The following is a 24,434-nucleotide window of genomic DNA, read 5'->3' as shown; positions in this document are numbered from 1 at the left end:
TCAGATGGCTCATGGCCATGGAAGCAATAATCATTCCAGGGAAAATCAAAGAAGTACTGCCTGAGGGCCTCCCAGTCCATGGCTCCAAAGTGCCACAGATGACATTTCCTTGGAGGGTCCACAGGCCACATCGGAGCGTTTGGACAGGTCAAGGCAATAAGATTATGATCGAAGGAGCCCAACGGAGAGGAAAAACTAACAGTGTAAGCAGAAGGATTAGTTGTAAGGAAGAGGCCATGTATGTTGGAGCTCTCTCCAAGGCGGTCAGGGATATGGGTAGGGTGCGGTACAAACTGCTCTAGGTCACTGAGGACAGAAAAGATGTAGGTTTGTTCATCAGGTGGATCAGTGAAAGGAGAGGAGAGCCAAAGGTGGTGGTGAACATTGAAATCTCCTAGAATGGAGATTTCAGAAAAAGGGGAAATGGATAGACTGTGTTCCATCGTAGAAATAAGATAGTCGAAGAATTTTTGATAGTCAGTAGAATTAGGAGATAAGTAAAGAGCGCAGATATATCAAGTCAGAGAATGACAGGAGAGCCGAAGCCAGACTAGAGAATTTAGAAGAATCAAGTTCAGGAACATGAGACCAAGATAGGTCGTTGCGTACATATACGCAATATCCACCTTTGGCTTTGAAATGAGTAAAGAGAAAGCAGGATACAGAAAAGGGTTTGCTTTCAGTCTCCTCAGACAGCTGAGTCTCAGCAAGGAAGAGAAGGTGATGTTTAGAGGAGGAGAGGTGGTGTTCAATGGAGAGAAAGTTAGACGAAAGCCAGCAAATGTTGCAGAAATGAAGAAGAAGTGAGTCGGACAGTGGATCAGAAGTACTTGTTAAAGATATGTATGAAGGCATGGATAAGTGAAACTGCACCAGCAGAGTGGAAAAAGGCTGTGATTGCACACCTCTACAAAAATAAAGGTGAGCAGAATGAGTCCAAGAATTATCGTGGCATAAGTTCAATGAGTGTTGTAGGGAAAGTACATGGAAGAATTATGATAGAGAAAGCAAGAGAGATATCAGAATTCCTAGCAAGTGATGAACAGGGCGGCTTTAGTAGTGGCAGAGGATATGTTGATCAAAATTTGCAGTGGGACACAGTGAAGGCCTGTGAGAAAGTATTTATGGATCTGGAAAAAGCATATGACAAAGTAAATAGAGAAGGATTGAGGACAGTTTTGCACATGTATGGTGTAGATGGTAAGCCGCTAGGTGCCATCAAGAGTTTTCATAATGGTAGTGAGGCATGTGTAAGGATAAATGGGCATGTAAGTGAACGGTTCACGATCGGTGTGGATGTGTGACATGGTTGTGTGACGTCTCCATGGTTGTTCAATACATCCATCCATCCATCCATCATCCAATCCTACGTTGCCCCATGAGGAGCGTAGGAGCCTGGGGCTAGGCAGTTGGTCCTGACATTTAAGATGAGAGTGACCAGCCTCACTCATTCCTGAGTGGCATTACATGAGCAATAAACCCCAACCACCCCTTGGATATAAACCTTCACCGGCTCAATCCGATTGGAGCACAATAATTACCCACTAAACCACCAGGTAGCAAAATTTGGTTATATGGTTACCACCCAGCATAGCAAATGGTTTCCTAGTGTACAGGAAACAATTTGGATTGTATAAGTGTAGAGTCACCCACAGGCAGAAGGAAGAGGAAAGAATGAAGGAATTAAAGACAGAAGAGGGAGTGCAAAGTCACCCGTGGGCAGAATGACGAGGAAAGAATGAAGGAAAGAAAGACAGAAGAAGATGGAAGGAAAGAAGGATGGAGGAGAGGACAGGGCAGACACCCAAGAGCAGCACAACATTGAGTGAGTGGATAGTGAGCGTCCCCACCTACCACACATGTTCAATATATATATATATATATATAGATAGATAGATAGATAGATAGATTGATAGACAGATAGATAGATGGATGGGGTGATGAGAGAAGTAAAAACACGAGTAATGGAGAGAGGGATGGCACTGGTAATGAAAGGTGATAGATGGGACATCTTTAATTTGTTGTATGCTGATGATGAAGTACTACATGCAAATGCCAAACAAGAACTTGGTGGACTAGTGCAGAGTTTTGCTGATGTCTGTGAGCATCATGCCTTAGAGTAAATGAGGCGTTGCACGTAGAAAGGGTCCAACACGCCACTTCTAAAAATTGCCAGAAAATGCAATCAAAGTTTGGCAACATGAAAATGATCATTACTCTGTTACTTTAAGAGCTAGTGCATACTATTTGAAAATGGAAATGCTTTAGTACTTTTTTAGTTCAGAAATTTATGTTACATAATAAAATATATACAGAGGCAACACACAGCTGCATGCACAGCCTCCTGATATCCACCTTTCTGAATCCTATCTCCCCCGTCAGGACAGGGTTCACCTGGCCAGGCTGAGATGTGGGCATCATCCAGCCCTCTTAAGTTACCAGAAGAGGCTGGATGACTCTGCTGCTAATGCCTGTCCAGGATGTAACACAGCACCCCATACAATTAGATGTAACACAGCACCCCATACTATTAAGCACATTATGGAAGACGGCATTGCACACAATCACCTACTCCAGCTACACAACATACACTCCTTGAGAGCTCTGTGGGAAAGCCCGGTCTCAGCCATGGCCACCCTCAAGGATTCAAGGCTGTTCAGCCAGACTGCCTAGCTAGGGAACAACTACTACTACTACCTATTGCCAGAGAAGCACATAAACAGTATTAATGGAGGAACTTACAGCTACTGACTAACATGAGAGTGGAATTTAATTATATGGATCAAGAGATGCTGAGAGTGTTAACCCATGGAGAGCGACGATCGTTCCGTAGATACCTCCTGAGAAGCGATGACTAGGCCAAAATTTTCAGTCTTACAAAACTGAATGAAACACACATCATCTCGGTAATGTTCGCACGCATCCGGCAAAATATATACAGTATATATATATGACCACATAAACTCACGTAATGGTGAGACAAAATGGCCAGAAGATGAACAGCTGGTGGCACGAGCAACACGCCACCCGTGGTGATTGAGGTAACGAAGAAAATTATCCAGGAAAAACAGCATATATTTACCATGGCCTCGGGCAAGGATCATGTGATTACTGTATCATCAACCCCCCCCCCTCTGAAACTATGATAAATTACCTTATGCACTGCCAACAAAGCATATATTATTATACAATTTACCCATAACTCTCTCTCTCTCTCTCTCTCTCTGAGAGAGGATGGAAGGAATGGAGAATGAAAGACAACAGGGACGTCATTCATTAATTGGAAGGGACGAAGGGACGCCGATTGTGCCATTCCCGTATTTTATTTTCTCTCTCTCTCTGAGAGAGGAGGGAGGGAATGGGCAATGAGAGAGAGAAGAGGGATGGCTGTCACACCTTATCTCTTCATTCGCAAGGGGACACTGTTTCTGCCATTCCTATATTTACTCTCTCTCTCTCTCTATCGTTCTGTTTCAGAAAAATGCCCTTTATCTCTCTCTCTGTCTCTTGTGTGTTTGTGTGTGTGCAATGCCGTTTCTTACTATATGCGAATTACGCGGTTGCATAGGGCCCACGAAGCCACCAGGGGGCCCCTGAGCTGCCATTATTGGCCTTTTTTTTTTTTTTTTTTTTTTTTTTTTTTTTTTTAAAGAAATTAATTTGTGTGTTGAGTCACTTCATATTCATGAAATAAATTTTGTAGGGGGTATGGCGTGCCCCTGCACTGCATCGGCTTGTAGGAATTCCACCTCTGGCCACTAATATGTATCAGCGTATTGGAACCCCACAGCTGATCACCAATTTATATATCAGTTTAGACGTGACTACACTGTTCCAAGCAGGTTACCAGGTTATAATATTCCGCCTGGTCAATGTCACTTCCGGCTAACACTTTCTCCACCAATGTCTCTCTCACACACAGGAAATGGTGGGAATCGGTGTAGGTCCTGTTGAAGGAATGGTAGGTAGGTAGCGTGTGTAGGTGACAGAAAACTGAGCAGATTTCTCTCTCTTTATTGGCCACAGATACAACTGCGACACAGAGAGAGCTCGGAGCAATACGTCCCTCTCGTTTGAATGATAACTGCGTTCTGCTATAGTTGGCCAGCTTCCCCGTTGGGAGTGGCCCTTGGGTCAGTATAATATAGAGGTGCCAAACTCCACAGACAACTGGGATTTATACATGAAATGAAGTACCACAACTTTACCATGCACATCATACACCTCAATAAAGTAGTACTGATTACATTAACCCACCCTGTGCCAGTGCCGTTTTAAAACGGTCTGACGTAATTGCACGCTCAGTGCTAGTGCTATTTTAAAACGGTCTCGATATCAAAAATTCATTGTGACCTCAATTTTCAAGCCAGGCACGCAAAAATTGGTGTGCTTGTAGGGCAACCCTTCCTCTATCTGCCCTCAGGCGGCCTGGCCCATACACCCACACGCTCCTGCCTCATGCTTGCTCTGCTTGTGTCAGTAATACAGTGCAGTGATGTCTCCCCACGGTCTCTCAGACGAGGAGATACAGGACCTCCTGAGGGTTCCCTACACTGGGGAAAGTGATCTGGAGGATGACGACACGCAGGATGAGGACTACATCCAGCCTGAGGAGGAAAGTAGCAGCGATGACAAAATTCCCTCACCTAGAAAATCCAGGTATGTGGGCTACAATAGGGCAACACGTGGTAGGAGGCCACCTGCACGTCGTCGTCTTTCACGCCACGACGATGAGGAGGAAAGGGAGAAGGAAGGTAGTCCTGCAGTTGAGGGGTGCTTGGGGAGGCAAAGGATTTCACCCCGTGGGGAAGAAAGAGTGAGGAGGAAGCGTGGAAGATTTGGGAAAGTTCCATTGTTGGGGGAGAGTGACTCATCTCGCCTGCGCTCTCCCTTGCCCCCACGTGACTCAGCTCGGCCCAGCACCTCAGGACAAAGTCTTCCCACCTTCCCCACACCCAGCACCTCAGGACAAAGTCTTCCCACCTTCCCCACACCCAGCACCTCACGTGAAACTCTTGTCCCAATCCCCACACTTCCCCACAGCCCGAGGAACATGGAGGCGATGATGGTGAGGAGGAAACAACATGGGAGTGGGAGGACAGTAGTGACTCTGTCCCCCACATTCACCCGTTCACCCACGAAAATGAGGCCGAGTGTAATGTCCCTGAACTTCACCATACCTCCAGTAGGCTTGACTTTTTGAGGAACTACTTTCCTGTGGAGTTTGTTTTGAAGATTGTCGCCCTGAACAACGCTGCATTTAAACATTGGGGAACAACACAGACGTGACACAGCCGATTGTTTGAACCTCATGTGACCCTGCGTGAAATGTATGTGTTCCTAGCACTTGTGCTTTTGATGGGGATATTGAAAAAAAATCAGCTTCCCTCGTATTGGACTGAGGATCCAGTAATAGTGACACCAATTTTTGGTAAGGTGATGGGAAGGAATCATTTTCAGTACATCCTGAGCTGCCTTCATTTTTTTGACACCCTTGACCCTGATAATGCAAACAACACAGACAGGATGAGAAGGATACGTCTGGTTTTTCGTCACCTTCGAGAGAAATTCCGTACCTCCTTCTCTCAATGCCAAGACCTCGTCATAGACAAAAGTCTAGTGCTATGGAGAGGTAATATTGCTTTTTGTCTATATATCCCCAGCAAAAGACACAGGTTTGGCTTCAAAATCTTTGTGATGTGAAACTGTAAGACTGGGTATGTGCAGGGCATTGTCCTGTACACAGGTGTTCAGACAGACATCACAGAAGATAGAAGTCTGGGACTCTCAGGGGCTGTGGTAAAAATGATGATCAAGGAATACCTTCATCGTGGGCATGTCTTACCTCGATCACTGGTACACAAGCCCCCTTCTCGCCAGGTACCTTCACCTGCATGAAACTGGTCTGTGCGGCACTGTGAAGAAGAACCGTCGGCACATGGTGAAGGTGGGGAGGAAGCTTCAGAAAAATGGTGAAGGTGGAGAGGAAGCTTCAGAAAAATGGTTATTTTTTACAAAGCACATAATATCCTTGCAACAGCATGGCACCACAACCGCGAAGTATTCCTTCTCTCGTCTGTTCATCGGCCCCTTGTACACCGCACAGACAGTGTAGATTACAGGGCAGAAGGGCGGCGCCACGTCTGGAAACCAGAACCTGTCTTGGCGTACAATGTGAATATGCGACAGGTGGATCAATCAGACGGCATGGTTTCTAGCGTTAACTGTGCCAGGCCCACGATGAAGTGGTATAAAAAATTATTCTTCCAAATCCTCGACATCACCGTCCTCAATGCTCACTATCTCCACGCACATACCACTGGCATCCAAGAGACCTTCGAGGGCTATATTCGCGAGCTGGTGCGGAAGATAGTGGGGGATTATGGGGAAGACAGAAGTGTTGCTCACCATCGCCACCATACCTCTCCCCCTCACCTCTAGACACTTCCCCGAAATCGTCCCTCCAAGTGCAACACGTCAGAATCCCCAGCGGAGGTGTCATGTGTGTGCAAACAGCACTGTAAGGCCACGTACTCAGCAGAGGGACTCAAGGTATATGTGTGCAGAGTGTGATGTTGGACTGTATGTATACCCATGCTTCGAGGAGTACCACACTCTCGCTAACTATTGAGAAACAATAGTGTGGTAATGATAAGCGATAAAAAGACGCTCAAAAAGTGTTGTAAATACGAAAAAAGATGCTCAGAAAGTGTTATAAGTACTGCATACAGTAATGACATGTTGTAAATATTTTCTCGTAAATGCAAGGACTGAACATTGTGGAGTAAAGTTTTACGTATGTTCTCATAAGTGTTACACGATATACAGTATTCACAGTGAGATGATCAAAAATACTCTGGTAATGTCTGGGTATACTGAAGGCATGTTGTAAATAATTTACTGTAAGTGAAAGGGCTGTACATGGTGAAGTCAAGTTATGCATATTTTCTCGTAACTGTAAAACAATGCACTCATGGTGATATGTATAGTACTGCATGAGTAAGTGATTTTTTTCCCCAAAAAACACGATTTCTTTTTTTTCTTTCTCTCTCTCTCTCTCTCTCTCTCTCTCTCTCTCTTTTTTTTTTTTTTTTTTTTTGGGGGGGGGGGGGGGGAAGAAAAGTGTTAAGACCATTCCTATACCTTCCCAGAGTCATGCTGGTGAGAATATCTGAGTTTACCTTGCATAGAAAACGGGTTTCCTCTCAACACTGCCTGGGATTTCCTGCATGCTCACACCTGCGGGCGGCCAGAGAGACTACGAAAAACGTACTTCAAGCCTCCAGTGAGTTTTTTTTTATGGTCATATTCGTTTTTTTCACATCAAAATCTACCATTTTAGCCTAAAAAAAAAGAAAAATAAATAAAAAATTGGCTGGCATGGGGGTGACACTTAGGGCTTGGAGTAACCGGCACGCAGCAGGTTAAAGTATACCAGTAGGGTATACGTGTTCCCCCAAGACTTAACATATATATAATTCATATTTCTTTATCGCCTTCCCTTACCCTCGTTGTTTATGACAGAAAATGCTGGGCTGTGCAAGTCTGGTCGCTCACTCGTTCCCATGCCACACTTTACAGTAAGATGGCGTTTGGTTATCATCACACTGTATTACACACTCTTTAATTATGACTAAACACATTTATATGTAATATGTAAAAACAGTATGAAACTACAACTCATCATGGAAACGATGTCCGGCACCAGAACAGCACCACCTTAGAGGGTTTAGAATCCCCCCCACCATAGTTTCACAAAATAGGGGCCCCCAAAAGGCTAGAAATGGCAGTGTGTGTGTGTGTGTGTGTGTGTGTGTGTGTGTGTGTGTGTGTGTGCACGCAGATCCCCTAGCACCTGGTGTGGGGCTGGCAGCGTCACGGGAGGAAAATGAGGAAAATTTATGTGCACACTCCATGGTGTCCTCGTACACATATTCTGAGTGTATATGGGGCAGTGTGAGGCAGTGAGTGGGTGGTATCAAGAGTTGCCACCTGCCCCTATTTCCCATACAAATTTCAGCCACCTACTCCTTGTGGCGCAGTTTTGGTATGCCTTTGAAAACCGTGCTCATTTGAGGCCTATTGCTCTCAACGGGTTAATAGCGATCATGATAAGACCGAGAATGGAATATGCAGCTGTGAGATGGTCACCACACTTCAAAAAGTACACCAGCACTATAGAATACAAAGGATAGCCACAAAATTGACATCAAGGTTGAGGGAGTTGTCTTGCAAGGAGAGGTAGGAAAAGCTGAAACTGCCAACTCTGAGAGAGATAAGAGAGAGGGAAGATTTGACTGCAATGTGTAGAGGAGTAAGAGGAATAGAATGTGTGGACTGAAAGGACCTCTTTGTGAAATATGACTGAAGTACAAGAGGACATGAATTCAAACTGAAGAGGAGTTGATGCCTCAGTGGCGTAAAGAAATTTAGTTTTCCAACCAGAACTATAGACAACAGGAATAATTTAGAGGGAGAGGTGGCATGAGAAGAGAGCATACAAGCATTTAAATCTAGATTGGATAATACTGTACATATTTGTAGAAAAGAGACAAGACAAAACAAGCTTAGCTCGAAATCTGTATAATACAATTACGTAAATAAATTCATGCACGCACGCACAAACACACCCACACACACAGCTTCAGCAGCCTCCCAGTATCTGAAACATAAAGATTAGACTAGTGCTTAAGCTGCAATAAAAAGGGCTTAAATCTGTTCAAAAATGGGCTAGATAAGTAGTTCCTTATGTCTGGTCCTTACCACTAAAAAGTTGTGAATGTCGAGAAGGATCTGGTCGAGGTCAAGATCATTGTTGCGTGCCTGGAGGATGCGAATCACCTTCCAGTTGCACTTCATCACCAGCTCTGTGAACTTGCACCCACCCCCACTCTCGACGCTTTGATGTAGAAGTTTCAGCAGTGCACTATACAGTATCGAAGAAAGAAGACAGACGTCAGAATACACGTGATACGAAGGACCACTAAAAGAGTGCAACACACATACCCTACAGTTGGTCTAATGGCCAAAGAACATGTGACTCTGACCTCCAACCAACTGTTCTCAATATTGAATTGCTTTATCCCTGCTCGACCATCAATCCCACTACCAAGCCCACCCCAGACTAGATGAAAATGGTTTGAACTGGTCTTTCTCTCAGACTCTGACCTTTGACTTAGCTTTCAACTGAATCTCTTCATTGAAAATGGTTTGATCTTTCTTTCCGACTTTGACCTTTGATTTATTGCTTTCAACTGAATCTCTTCATCCTTGTCTGACTTTCCATCAGGTTTGGTTCAAACAGAATCAAAACTGTCTGAGTTATAGGGTCAGACTTTCAACCTTACCTTATGACTGATTGTTCTCAAAGAGGAGCCACTTCATCCTTGTCTTAAACCCAACCCTTCCACCTGGTTTGGCTTAAACTGGATCACATTGTTGTAAACTGACCTTACCATTAGTTCACAAACACATATATGCACACAACCACACCAAATGAAACAATACTCCACTCTTGCTTTACGAGCATGGGTTTAAATATGACAACAGGAAAAAAAGGAACATTTAAATACCTGAATGTCAGAACAGTAGAAGCATTAGCAATAATCCTAATGATATTTCTCATTCAGAAGAATGTCAGAACAGTAAAGGCATTAGCAATAATAATCCTAATGATATTTCTCATTCAGACCTAACATACTGTATATCTCTGTTTTATTCTAACAACCACCACACAATTATATTTAACTACAAGAAAATCCACAGGCCTGAAAAAGATATTTACTACCACTAAAGCCTCAGTTCTATCTCAAAAATATACAACTTCTGCATCAGAGAGTATGTTTTATATCAGTTGTTGTTGCTGTCATTGATCAAACCCAATCTGTCTGGCCAAGAAGACCCATCAACTGAAGTCAAGCAAATGCTGGTTTGTCCCGTGCAGTGAGTGGAGTTTCCTTTGCAGCTGTTTGGCAAGGCGTGGGGAATAATGTGGTGGTTTGGCTCCTGGATGGAAGCCTCACTTGCTCCTCTTCCCCTCATCAACAGGGGTACCATTAGTGGGCTCCATGTCACCAAATAAATTACCTGGTTATATGGTTACCACCCAGCATTATAAATGGTTTCCCAGGTTACAAGAAACCATCAGACTTGTCACTCAGTGTATAGCCACCCGATGTACTCAGAGCAGAGCCACATGAAGTGGAAAGAAGCATATCATCATCATCATCATCATCATCATCCGGACCTCCTTTCCCACCCTAGGGTAGGGTGAGAAGTAGCAACATCCAGATGGCTTAAGTTTGCCCAGTTCAATGGATCACGCTTCCATTCACTCACCATTCAAGCCCTCAAAATCCTGGCTCCTTTAGATAGGCCAAAAAAAATTTCACCACATTCTGTAGCTTCACATATACCTATCTGATGGAGGAGGGGGGAAGGAGGGGGGAGGAGGGGGGAAGTGACTTGAAGGAAAGGAAAATGTGTGGTGAGAGGAAGGCAGACACAGAGACAGAATGAGAAAGGAGAGGGAATTAGGCAGCACTACATTAGGTGACTGGATGATGGTTGGCACCACCTACCACATTTCATGTGAATTAATCACCATTGCACTGTTTAACCCCTAGGGTATGCAATTCTCCAGCCCTGACTGCCCCCCAGGATGCAAAAACTGGCCTATTTTTCAACTTTCTCAAAGGTTAAAAGTTTTATGCCCGATTTATAGAGCTTCAATTTACACACCTGAAAACGAAAACCCCAACCTCCTAGACCCAATAGTTACCGAGCTATGGCCCGTCAAAGTTGATAATAGTTACCCGTCACGCCCCAGAGAGAAAGAAAATACTGTACGCCGCTCACACCTGTTTTCTTCACAAAAATACGTAAAAAAATCACCAAAGTCAATTTTTTTGGGTGTGTATTGATGTTATAAACCATTGTAATGTGCTTAGAAAAAAATAAAATGGTGACAAACCCCTCCCCCAATAAATATGTTAAACAGTAAAAATTATCCTCCCCTCGTCTCCCCTCCCCATACCTACAATCCCCTCCTTCCCCTTCCCTTCCCTCCCCTCCCCTCGCCTAACTTCCCTTCCCCCCTCCCCTCCCTGCCGAGCTGTCAAATCTAGCTAGGGAAAATGGTCATGAACCCCCTAATAAAAATATGATAAATAGTAAAAATTATCCTCCCCTCCTCTCCCCTCCACATACCTCCAGTTCCCTCCCTCCCCTTCCTTTCCCTTCTCTCCCCTCCTCTTTCCTCCCTTCCCTTCCCTCCCCTCGCCTAATCTCCCCTCCCCTCCGAACTGTCAAATCTAGCTAGTTTTTGTTTCGTTTCTTTTCGTTTTTGAAGGCTCCAACATGTTTGCATGCATCGGCATAAAATAAAATTTCTTTTTCATGTGGGTTTCGAATAAAGACAGCTAAGATAATTGTGGTGTGCATATCTGTATGCAAAGACATGAATAAATTACAGGTAATGATTTAATAAAAACGCGCCATAAAGCGTAAAAAACACACAATATTCAAGGCTGGGGAGGTAAAGATACTGTGTGTTAGGGGGTGGGGGTGAGGGCAGGGGGTTCGGGTGGGGGGGTGAGGGCAGGGGGTTCGGGTGGGGGGTTCGGGTGGGGGGTTGGGGGTGGTGGTGCGAGGTGGTAAGGCCAGGAGGGGGAGTATGGGGATGGACAGATGGGAAGAGACCACCACAAGACACAAAGGAAGGGCCCAGTGGAGTACAGGGACATGGAAGGAGAGTAGGGGGGAAATACCCTCCCCCAGTCATGGGGGGATCCACATGGGAGGGGGGGGGTTGCATGAGGAGAGTGTGGGAGTGGTGGTGGTGGTGGTAAGAGCGGTGGGAGGTAGGATAGCAACCAGGTAGTGAGGTAGAGGGACGTGGCGAGAGGGAGGTGGGGGTGCACCCCCCACAGCCTGGTTACGGGCCTGGGTTCCCAATACTTAGTTCTGATTGGTCAGAAGCCATCTGCGTCACAGTTGGGGTGGAGCCAGCTGCCGCCAGTTTTTTGTGGATGTTTCATGATCGGTGTTGCTCGTCCTTTCAAGAAATTGCGCAAAAAGCCCAATCAATGAGATCAGTACTTTAGGAGTTAAGGTGCCGGAGAGGGACACTTTCACATGTTGGCACTAACATAACCCACCTGCTCTGCTGTCCACTTAAACACAATCATTCAACACCTGAATCCCTATCCCATGAAGGAATGATGGAGAACTGAAGAAGTGCAACTTCTGCCCACTGTCCACAGGGTTTGTGTCCTGATAAACTTTGGGCCACAAACTATAATAATTCTTGTGAAGCATGTATCATTTAACCAAGAGAATAAATACTGTACAGTATAATCAAACTTGGTACATTACTAAGTCTCACATTATGCTGGGCAAAAAACATTTAACACAGAAACAAGGAACCCAAAGTATTTGCAACTTATTATGACACTATTGCAACATTTCTGGGATATTAACCATTAAGCCATCTTCATCATCCCAATTCTCTTCCCACTGACCCTCTAGGTGCCGAATGTTTCACTCGATGCCATAAGGACGTACTACATTCATGAGATATATGGCTTCCAAACAGAGAAAAAATATCATAAGTAACATACCGGTTGAAAATAAAAACTTTGTATTTAATCCAATTTACACTGAACTATTCTATTATTAACCCTTTAAACGCGGATCGTCGCATTTGCGACGCTCGGCGAAAAGGACATAACGGCGGATCGTCGCGTTTGCATTCATTCATTCATTCATTGCCAGACGCCATGTATCCCAAACGGGGTAGCCAAGGGCTTAGAGTTAACTGTTTTACAGGGAGGGGCACTAATCCTCCACCAACCCCACCTGACACGTAGGGAGAACGTTATGCCAACAGCATCTGGTGTTCCCAGGCGGTCACCCATCCAAGTACTAACCAGACCCAACGTTTGCGATTCTAGTAAATTTTGAATAACTGCGGGCAAGCAGGCTCCAGCTGGTATTGTCTATCAGTACCACCACCCTTTAGCTACAATTAGCATACTTTACCTTTGTACTACTGACCTCCGTTGTTGCCAAGTATCGCGTTTTTCCCCCATCCCCCCCTCCACCACCACGGCCCGGCCAGCTTGGCTGTGATACATGGCAGCACTCTGAGTGCTCAGAACTGTAAATCTGCGCTCTCCTCTCACAAGCAGTTTATGCTAACAGGAAACGCTAGTTTCTCCAGTTGTAACACCAGCTTTTTTTCGCACAGATTGCCCCTGTTTAGCGTCAGTTTGCCGCAGGCTTTCAAAGTGACATTATGGCGAGTTCTAGCTCTTCCGAGTCAGTGCAAGCGGCCGACAGGAACGAGAATAAAGTGACGGGCGTAAGGCGGAATAAAAAGCGCGCCGCGGTGATCTTTTGGGAAGTAATATGATTGAAAATAATGTAGTATACATGTTTTTAGCTGTGAAAATGGAAATGTTTGTTGAGTGACGGGAAGACCGCCGCCGCGCTGCATGTCGGCCGTACGCTCCGTTGATTTTTGCCTTATTTTCAGTGCTTATTGTACAAATACGGATTCCAAACTACCTTTGCGTTGTAGTATAAAGTTTACTGTGACAGAATGAGGCTGTGGTAGAGGGGAAACTGGGTTGCTGGAGGTGTGAAAGTGAAGATTTGGTTACCCAACTTTGCAAGTCTCTACAAGTCCTTGGGTAGTCCACGAAGGCTCAACACCTGTCTCTGGAGAAAGCTGAATGTAAGTACTATCTGCCATACCAAGTATAATGTTCTAGGGTTAATGTCTGATTTTTGGCTAATATTTTCCTACAAGTACTCAGACCGCGATACAACCAAGCCACTCGGGGGGGTCGACTGTTCACGGACACGTTTAAGGGGTTAAAGAAAAAAAAACTCACCGAAAAAAAAAAAAATATAATGTGACACAATTTAACCAAATTAGAAAAAACACAATGACACCCACCTGAAGACGTGTGTGAACTGAGCCTTCTCAACGATACGCACAACCAGCACATTGATGGCTCTAATGATCTGTGGTCCATCCTCCAGCTGTGAGAGGCGGGGGTCCAAGAGGATGTGTATCAGTACATGCACTACATCTCGCAACACATCACGAGTGGCACGTGTTCCCAGCTGTTTGTTGTTGAAGACCTGCAGTGGTAGAGAATAATGTTTTGTCATCACCATCATCATCATCACTATGAAACCACGGTTCACCTTACACACTCTCCAGCTCCAGTGACACACTTTCATACAAATAAATTATCCAGCAATACCTGTAGCTAAAACTGAATTGGCATGAAAAGGTTAATGGTGATAACAGAGGGAGTCCCTGATAAACGAAAGGGTTAGGTACCTTTAAAATTTTTCATACAATATATCGATTTCTCGTATATTGAAGCATTTTTCCCCATAAGAAACTTAAGAAAATGAGGAGATGTGTTCCAGGAGCCCCCCAAAATCCGTCATTTAACTACTCTATACTGTACTAGGCTGGTTGTAAGCTCTTAAATTTACAGTAATGTTAATAAAAGCTACATGAACTTTAAGCGGTTGTTTATGAAATTACTAAGTAAAAAATAGAAAACAGTATTGTACAATATATACAGGTGAGGCCTGATCTCACTCACACCCTGGCCTTCCTAGTGCCTCTTCATAATTTTAAGCTTGCGCTCCAGTGTCAGGGTTCGGTGTTGATTCTTTTTGAGAGGCTCCACAGATGATGATGAAGGTGAAGGACGCTTGGGTGGCATGATGCAAGATGCAAAAGATTCTTGGAGTACAGAAGGCAAGCACTACACAACTGGGAAGCGGGAACAGACTGGGATGAAGCGGAGGTAGTTGCTAGCCTCGCCATACACGATAGTGGCACTGCGGTTGGTCGCATGCCAAATTTGAATCATCTTCTCATAGCACTTTTCATACCATCAAAGCATATGCCTTTCATATAGAGGAATTAGTCCTATTTTTTCACTTTTGCATCTTCGAATTTTCGTATATTGGGGCTTCATTTATCGGGGACTCCCTGTACTAATTCCCATGCTCCTATGACTCACTCTAATAAAATTCTCCAGTACTAGATGCAACTCAATACTACAATTCCACCACCCATGAGTTATTTTTTATTTATTTATTTATTTATTTATTTTTTTTTAACAAGTGACCAACAGTTAACTAATTCTAAAAACTCATTCCTTAAAAATATCTGCATCTTTTCAAACTTTCCATGAGAAAGTAGTACTATCACAGCAAAAAGTAAAATAAAAAAAAAGCAGCTTACATTAGTCCTAAAAATGTTGTTTCTTGGGGGGGGGGGGGGTTTATCAACCAACAAAAACAGGGAAGTGTGTTGACAGGCTCGATTCATTTTCACCCCTCCAGCCCCAAGTCACCATTAGCATTTTATTATTGCCATCATCATATAATAATTATCAGTTTGGGAAGGACCTCAAGCAATGATCAGGTAATGATGGATATGTCTAGCCCAACCAGGTCAAAAAGTCTGTCTGAAAGTGACAATTATCTGAAGATAGCATGAACAAAATGTCCATCACTGAATTGACTGGATTGTGATAAAACAGTAAGCATCAAAGATGGACAGGTAATAAATAAATATGGAATAGAAGCAATTTTTAAAAAATCATAATCTTCCAACACTACTTCCCACTGAGATGATGCTTTGTTAGGATTTAGAGACAAAAAACAAGAGACCATAAAAACAGGTGAACCGTCACACAGCTTGGTCAGCTAAATAGCCACACAATCATTCACATATCATCAATGCCTTTGAAGGCACCACTACAATGCAAATGAGTGAGAGCTGCATGGCTTGGTAAATAGGTTTGGAAATGTGTGTAAAAACTGAAATGTAAAACTGAACGTAGCAAAGGATAAAACTTTGGTTTCTGAGAAGAACGAAGGCAAAGAGTGCAAACAGAGGCAGAATGGGTAAGAAATGGAGAGCATGATGCCTTAAAATATCTGAGTAATGCAGTAAGGACAGGTTTTAGAGGAGGGGGAGGGGAGGTACAGCAGGGATGGAGCACAGCCTGCACACTAAAAGGCTACAAAGAAGAGCAAGTAAATTGGGCACTGAACAATATTAGTAGAATGTAACCGCTCTTTTAATAAACAGAAATGAAGTCTGGATAACTGGATGATGAAAGGAGTGGAAATGTATTATCTGAGGGAAAAAAAAGTACAGCTTCATGGAAAAACAACAATTTAAATTTAATGGCGCTGTGGTGATAAAGTGTTAGTACAAATACCCTGGAATATTTTAACCATGAGGAGGAATTGGAGAATGAAAGACTGGCTAGAAATGCTTAAGTGAGGCGGACTGAGAGACTGAGGATGAGGTGAAGGGATGGGGTTGAGAGGTACGTAGATGAGGGCGGTCTACATTAAAGTGCAGGCAGCCTAACGGCCGAGGAAGGGTGACTTGAAGGCAAAATACTTGCATCCTCCCCTACTGATATTAAGGGACATAGCTACAGACACACAGATATGACAACAAAGGATAACTGTCATATAACACGACCTGTGAAATGAGCCACAGTTGTTCAAGGGTCACATATAATGAGGAAAGAGAGAGAGAGAAGGGGGGGGGGAAGGCTATCAAACAGTATAGTCAGTGAAATGCAAATAAACAAACCATCATAAGGCAGTTTGTAAGCGAGCGGTAGATGCGGACACACTCCTCTTTGTTGACATTGAGGTTGGCCATCTTGGTGTTGAGCACAAGGCGGTACTGAAGGGTAGCCACTATCAGCAGCTGATCCACATGTGGTGCCAACTGGATGGCTCGCTCCTCTGACCCCAGCACCTCATCCAGCTGGGATAGAGCTGTGATTACCGTGTTGGCATCGGGAGTCCCAACCTGCTCAGAAGAAGAGGGAATGATGGACTGACAAAACAGTGGCAGCAATTAAACCTTTTTTTACTCTACATGGTATTGAAGAAGACATTATGTGGTGTGACAGAAGAAAACTACAAACAGTTTTGAAAAACAATATACTGTACGAGATATGGATGTGGTAGATTATACCCTGTATGTGGTATGAAGGAGATGACTACAGTATCAGTGACGTTGAAGAGGAAGACTATACAGTGAGTACCTGAGTTTAGCGTTTGCTTTATTCTGGCTGCACCACACTGAACTCAATTATTGCCGAACTCACAATATATGTTTACACGTAAATAGCTATGTTCTTTCTGACTCGTGGCAGTATCCACTTATAATGACCTCGTGGTTCAAGTTATTCTCTCACATAAAACTACAGTATAAGCAGTCTGCTGCACAACACAGTACAGTATAATTTTAGCAAGGTTTATGTAACACACAAGAAGATATTTTCATTCATTAAAAGCATCAAGGCACCATCCTGCTTCACTCCACCAGTTCTTTCCAACTCGTTTCATTTGCCTCTTAACTTTTCTCAAATGCCACTATAAATAATTTAGTGCATAACACATTAAAATTTAAGCAAGGTTTGGGCATATTAAAACTCATCAGTAATAAAAAAAAAACAATCATTTTCTTAAGGACAAAATCAGAGGTAACCATTCCGACCTGGCTCACCCGACTCTTCCCCCACCTTGCTAAGTGTCTATCATCATTCAGCACCTGGTGAAGGATCCCTCAGAGTAAATACTTCTAAATCATTACCCACATCTTCAGAGTCATCATCAAGGAACAGCGAATTCTCTTCCTGATTGCCGTCACTGCCTGGAGCAGGATCCTGGACAAGAACTGGAGGTGTAGCTTGTACCTTGCATGCAGTGTACCATGTGATTAATGCTTGGTATCTCAAATTTATTCTTTTTCTGTGCAGTTCTTCATATGCAGCAGTGCTTTTCTTGATAAATTCAATATAGGCTTCATGCTATCCAAGACTGAGATCACATTCAGTGATTGCCTCTCTCAGCAACTGCCAAGATCTCGGTAAGCTGATGAGTGGTTGGCTCACCTTGTGGTTGTTCCAGTCCTTGTTCATTCTCCTCTATTTCTTCAGCTTTCTGATCTTCTTCTATCATATCTTCCACACTCATCAACAACTGTCTGGCCAACCATTTCTTCTACATCAGAAGCCTCCACACAGTTGAAACCACCAACTCTTATTGTTCTGGCCCTTTCAACCATAGCTGTAATCGCCACCACAGTGCTCTGCCTCTCACAGTTCTCCCCTCCACCCACTGTTGCTGTTATGTCTGCTCCAGGAAGAACTTTCTTCCATCCATGATGAATTGTTGCTGCATTGATGTAATGCCAACATTCAACCATCAGATGGACTCCTTGTTTGATGTTGAAGAAACTGAAAAAATCTTCATTTCTTCTTCCGGGGTATCTCCATTTGGCAACGGTGCTGCACGAGTCGCCAGCTGTTCAGTTGTAGCGCTGGCTAGGTGGTGCTGGCTGTTTGATTCCACATGATCATAACGTGCTTCCTGACTGTCCGATGTGCCAGCTGCTGGTTCTGGCTCCACCTTATCTTCAACTTGTTGGAGAATCTGCATATTTATATGGAAATAATTTTTTCTTTCATTCCTTCTGTTATCCTTGTTTTTACAAAATATATTGTACGCTGCTTTTTATTACGGCAAAAAGTTACAGTTATGTTTAGCTCGATACAGCAGAAATAATGTAAATAATATAAAAACAAGTGGGGTAACCAAACGAAAAAAAATAGTTTTATTCAGGCTTAGTATGGACGAGTTTAGTCAAAAACAGTTTCCTAACATTAATGAATATAATGAGTTACTTTAGTCACAATAATTTTATCCCATAATCAATGACAATGAAGAAAACTGTCGAAATGAAGCTGAATAAGAATAGGTGTACAAGGACTTTTTTTTTAATGAAAATAATTACTGTAACTTACCTCGTCATTGTCCTGTGCTACCTCAAGTTGGTCCCAGGCCCTATGGTAAAATTCCAGCTCGACATTAGCAATTATCTCTTGGTCTAGAGGCTGAAGAACAGAGGTTGTGTTTGGAGGGAGAAATACAACTTCACAATTTGGATGGCGTCCCTTGAGAATGTGTGAATGACCTGGAGCATTATCAAGCAGCAACAGCAACTTGAATGCTAAGTTCCTGCATCTGCAGTAGGCCTCTCCTTCTGGGAGGAATGTGTTGTCGAACCAGTCCACACATTTTGCTGGTAATCCATCCCTTTTTGTTAGCTGCCCAATGTACATTTAGTTTTTTCATATTGGAGTTGCGGTAGGGGATCAGAAATCCAGCATTGTTGATGACGAGGCGTTTCATTTTGCAATCCCCAGCTGCATTAACAGTTAAGAGCATGCTAAAACACTGTCTATTAGGCTAATGTTCCTTGGGCTTTTTTTCTTGGCTTACTATGGCTGATTTGGGTTGTTGTTACCAATAAATGCAAGTTTCATCTGTGTTAAACACTTGCCGAACATCTTATCCACTGTCATCAATGAGTTGCAATTGTTGACTCTATACAGGGGTTTTATCCGCCCCTGTGTGGAGTACAACTCTCATGTGTGGGGAGGCTCCCCACATACAGCTCTTCTCAATAGGGTGGAGTCAAAGGCTTTTCGTCTCATTAACTCTCCTCCTCCTACTGACTCCCTTCAACCTCTGTCTCTTCGCCGCACTGTTGCATCTTTATCTCTTTTCTATCGCTACTTTACTGGTCACTACTCCTCTGAACTGTCTGCTTGCATTCCTCCACCTCTACGACGGGCGCGTAGCACCCGTCTGGCAGCAAACTCTCATCCTTTTTCTGTCCAACTCTCTAATGCAAGAGTTAACCGTTACTCCCAGTCTTTCATTTATGCAACAGGTCAGCTCTGGAACTGTCTCCCTCTGTCTGTATTTCCTGCTGCCTATGATCTCCAGTCTTTCAAGCGCAGTGTGTCCAGGTATCTCAAAATGATCGGATCTTGAATTTGGCTCTATATTGTATTTTGTTTTTCTCTTGGAGGGAACTGTTACTGCGGGCTCATGGCCTTTGGTTCCTTCTTCCTCGCATAAAAAAAAAATTCCTTCTGCTGCTGTTGGTCTGCCTCTGCAGCTTCTCCAAGTGCATGAGCACTTTTCAGTGAATGTCACTTTTTGAAGCATACAAACCAACCAACACCTGCACTGAACGGTGGTGGGCTTTTAATGATCAACTTGCGTGTAACAGCTTCATACATTTCTTTCATCTTCCGCCTTGCCTGGCCTGAGGAAACACACACTCCATGTTCACTTTTGTGGCCAATATATATACCTCCTTAGATAATGTTCTGTTGTGACCATCATTTTTTTTTTTTTTTTTTTTTTTAAACAGAACAAAGGAAAAACAAATAAACAAACAAACAAAACAAAACACACACACACACACACACACACACACACACACACACACACACACATACACCAGATTACTGGAGTCCCCTGTTCATAAAGTATCTCTAACAGTTAGACATGAACTGCTGCAGGTTGAAGTTTGGAGGGAAACGACTCTAGGGAAGCGAGTTCCAGAGAGATGCAGTTCGGAGAATGAAAGAATCCTGATGGGCAGAAGTTCTCCAAAATGGCTGAGTGACATTCCAGTCATGAGCGCTGCCAGATGCCCGTGTAGCACAAGGGAAGGCATGGAGAGGCGGCACCATGGAAGCAACTTCGTCTGAGCATTTGCCATTAAAATATCTGTAAAATAATGCAAGGGAGGCAACATTCCTTCTTACTTGTAGGGGAGGTAGTATATTTGTAATGGCAGGGTTGTTAATAAATTTAACAGCTTTGTTCTGAATTTTGTTTAGTTGTTTTAATGCAACCTCTCCACATCCATTCCACAAGGGTGAGCAATATTCAAGCTGAAAGCTCACATGACTCTTATAAATTATAGCTAACTGCTCGTCAGTGAAGAAGTTACGGACTCTGTACAATAATTCAAGTTTCTTTGAGGCGATTTTAGCAAGTGATCTAACATATGAGGTCCAGCTGAGGGCTATGTTAAGCGAGATGCCGAGAATTTCAATACTTATGGAACTGGGAATATCAGTAGCACTGAAGGTAATATATGAATCTGGCAGTATCTATTAGTAAATTGTATATATTTAGTTTAACTAGTGTTAGTGCATATAGCTGTTAGTGTGTGTGTGCGCACGCACTTGTTACGTTCCGAGTGGTGACATCATCGGAAGGGTCTTGCAGTATGCAGGAGGAGCCCGCTCACTTGGAAGTGTGAGGCCAGTGAGTTCGGTTGTTTCGCATTCTAATACTGGTAGCAGAGCGTAGTTCGAGCATAATGGCGTCGTGCTCAACTAAGTGGCTTCCAAAACTTGAAAAAGATTCTACCTATGGGAGTTGGAAGACGGACATCGACATTTGGTACAAACTGACGGACTTACCGAAAAAGAAGCAAGCTCTAGCCATTCACCTTTCATTGTCAGGAAGAGCGAGGGTGGCATCTTCAGAAATTGATGCTGCTGAACTGAAAGAAGATAATGGTGTTCAGACCTTGCTGAATAAATTAGACGGTTTATTTCTCGTGGACAAAGGACGTCGGCAGTTTCCAGCTTATCATGAATTGTACAACTTCAGAAGACCTGGTGATATGAACATTCGTAAATTTGTGGCAGAATTCGAGCATGTTTATTTTAAATTTACGAAACAGGACATGCAACTACCGAATTCTGTGATGGCTTTTATTCTTCTGGCTTCATGCAAACTTTCAGACGGTGAACAACTAGTGATGTCTGCGATAACTGAGGTAACTTATGAAAATATGAAATCTGCCCCGAATCGTATTTTAGCTGGGGAAATTTGCAGGAAGAAAGATGCATCGGTGTCTGCCAGCGAGGTGAAGAGTGAAACAGATTTTTGGAGTGACGAAGTCGGGGGTGAGGAAATGTTTTACGTTAGGGGTACTAGACAAGGAAGGACAACGTTTCGGGGTGGTGCAGTACGTGATCGAGATCGTGGTGATGGCCGTTCAACTGTGTCTGCTAGAATTTCCCAACGGTCATCCACCGGCAGGAGGCAGAACCCGCTCAGGCCTGATGGTAAGGTGTCAAGGTGTTTAGTATGTGATTCTCGATTTCACTGGGCACGTGACTGTCCGGATGCATATGAAAATAAAGGCAGTCGAGAAGAAAATTATGAAACAGTGCATCTGTCATTATTTATGGGCTATGCACAAGATACCGCTAGTAGAGGTAAATTACAGATGCTAGTAGAAGAATCTAAGGGATGTGCTGTTCTAGACACACGGTGCTCTACAACTGTAAGTGGGGTTGAATGGATCAATTGCTATCTAAGTGAGCTCAGTGATTATGAACATGATGCTATAAAAGAAGAAAGATCATCCTCAACGTTTACTTTCGCTGATGGTGTCACAGTTTCATCCCTCAAACATGTTACTCTGTCCTGCTACATTGGAAATATGTGTGCAACCATTGTGACTGCTGTGATGAGCTGCAATATTCCCTTGCTGTTGAGCAAACGTTCCATTAAAAAAACAAAAATGGTGATTGATTTTGAGAGTGACCAGTTCAAAATTTGTGGAACTATCGTTAATTTGAAGTCCTCATCTTCAGGCCATTACTTGCTTCCAATTTGTTTGTGACTAGGCCGAGAATTTTGTGAAACAATTGCACTGGCATCTCTTAGGGGTGATGTAGACAAAAAGGCTTCAAAGCTTCACAGGCAATTTGGACACCCAAAGTCAGCTATACTAATCAGACTTATTACAGATGATGGAATTAAAAGTTCAGAACTGGAGCAAGCTATCAAGGATGTATCTGATGCATGTACAGTCTGTTGTAAGTACAAGAGAGCTTAGCCCCGACCCGTAATCAGTTTGCCCATGGCATCTAAGTTTAACGAAGCCATAGCTATGGATTTGAAAGCTTTGGGAAGGCATTATTTCTTAGTCCTTGTTGATTTGGTGACCACTGCGATTGTAATTGCCGACAACTGTGCGACCACCATTATCAAAGGAATATTTCAGAGCTGGATTGTTCTGTTTGGGTGTGAATTCAACAATGCTGAAATGCGAGCATTGGGAGAGGCCTTTAATATCAAGATCATGATGACGTCTGCAGAGTCCATGGATCAACGGAGTATGTGAGCGCCAAAATGCAGTCATAGGTGACATTGTTAGGAAGATAATGGCTGATGGCCAGTGTGACTTGGATATGGCCTTGGCTTGGGCAGTATCGGCAAGATATGCTCTCACCAACTATACAGGTTTTTCTCCTAACCAACTTATTTTTGGTCAAAACCCTGGCCTGCCTAATGTGTATGCAAATGATCCTCCAGCCTTGGAACATATATCACCATCAAAAATTGTGAGGGACAATTTGAATGCTCTTCATTTAGCAAGACAAGAGTTTATAAACACTGAATCGGGTGAACGCTTGGCTGGGGCTCCACGGCACAACATACGTTCGAGTGACTTTAACGACATCCAAAAAGGAGATGTGGTCTTCTACTAAAGAAATGACAGTCATAAATGGCATGGTCCTGGAATCGTAAGAGGCAGAGATGGAAAACAAATTCTGGTGAGATACGGCGGTGTCTACGTGCGAGTGCATGTGTGTCGTCTAGCACGTGTTCCAGAATGAAATACTACAGTTGGAGACGGCGTCAGTAGTTATGAGAAGAACAGTGTAGTCCAAGAGAAGCCTAATGACGATTCTTCGCAAGTACTGAATGACTATCCACCGGATGATTAGTCGGAAAATGGTGCAATTCTGGATAATCAGCCTCCCACAATTTCTCTTCCGGTTAAGGAGCCTCCCAAGGTTTCTGTTGGTCAACGTATAAAGGGAATACATTCAGAAACTGGATAGTCAGTGACTGGAAGGATTGTGAGTCGGGCGGGTAAAGCCACTGGAAAGTACAAACACTGCTACAATTTGAAGAGGGACTCTGATGGCAATATTGATTGGGTGGATCTGCACAATGATTTTAGCACATGGGAAGTAGTTGATGATGAAGCAGAGATGCTTGTTCTTTTCAACTCTGAAGACGTATTATGCGCCAAGGAAAAAGAAATTACAAACTGGCAGAATAATGACGTGTATGAGGAAGTAGATGATGTTGGGCAAGATGCCATACCAGTTCGATAGGTTGTGACGGAAAAAATGAAAAACGAGAAGACGATTGTTAAAGCACGTTTAGTCGCCAGAGGATTTGAGGAAGACACAGTGGATCTCCGGAAAGACTCTCCTACATGCTCAAAAGAGGCTGTGCGTTTGGCACTTTCATTTGCCTCCACCAACCAATGGAAGTGCCATGCTATGGACGTGAAAACTGTTTAACTTTTTTTTTTTTCCTTTTCTTTTTTTTTCTTTTTTTTTTTAATGCGAGGAAGAAGGAACCAAAGGCCATGAGCCCGCAATAAGAGTCCCCTCCAAGAGAAAAACAAAATACAAGAGAGAGCCAAATTCAAGATCCATTCATTTCGAGAT

At 43.5% G+C, this 24,434-nt stretch overlaps 1 protein-coding gene across 1 annotated transcript in view; it reads right to left on the bottom strand.

The window, feature by feature from the left end:
• Positions 1-24,434, bottom strand: part of msps (msps cytoskeleton-associated protein 5) — a 608,635-nt gene that overhangs the window by 128,469 nt on the left and 455,732 nt on the right. Inside the window, exons 28-30 of the mRNA XM_080286226.1 lie at positions 16,655-16,879; positions 13,964-14,151; positions 8,764-8,926 (exon numbers count right to left, since the gene is read on the bottom strand). Coding sequence (XP_080142352.1) covers positions 8,764-8,926; positions 13,964-14,151; positions 16,655-16,879 — 576 coding nt within the window. The remainder of the gene's footprint in view (positions 1-8,763; positions 8,927-13,963; positions 14,152-16,654; positions 16,880-24,434) is intronic.

This window comes from Coenobita brevimanus, chromosome 110 (genome assembly GCF_032717465.1).
Source record: "Coenobita brevimanus isolate Jiangsu-jjx chromosome 110, ASM3271746v2, whole genome shotgun sequence".
In the NCBI taxonomy this organism is placed as follows: Eukaryota; Metazoa; Arthropoda; class Malacostraca; order Decapoda; family Coenobitidae; genus Coenobita; species Coenobita brevimanus.
The sequence above is the reverse complement of the archived record's forward strand: the minus strand, read 5'-3'. Positions and strand labels throughout refer to the sequence as shown.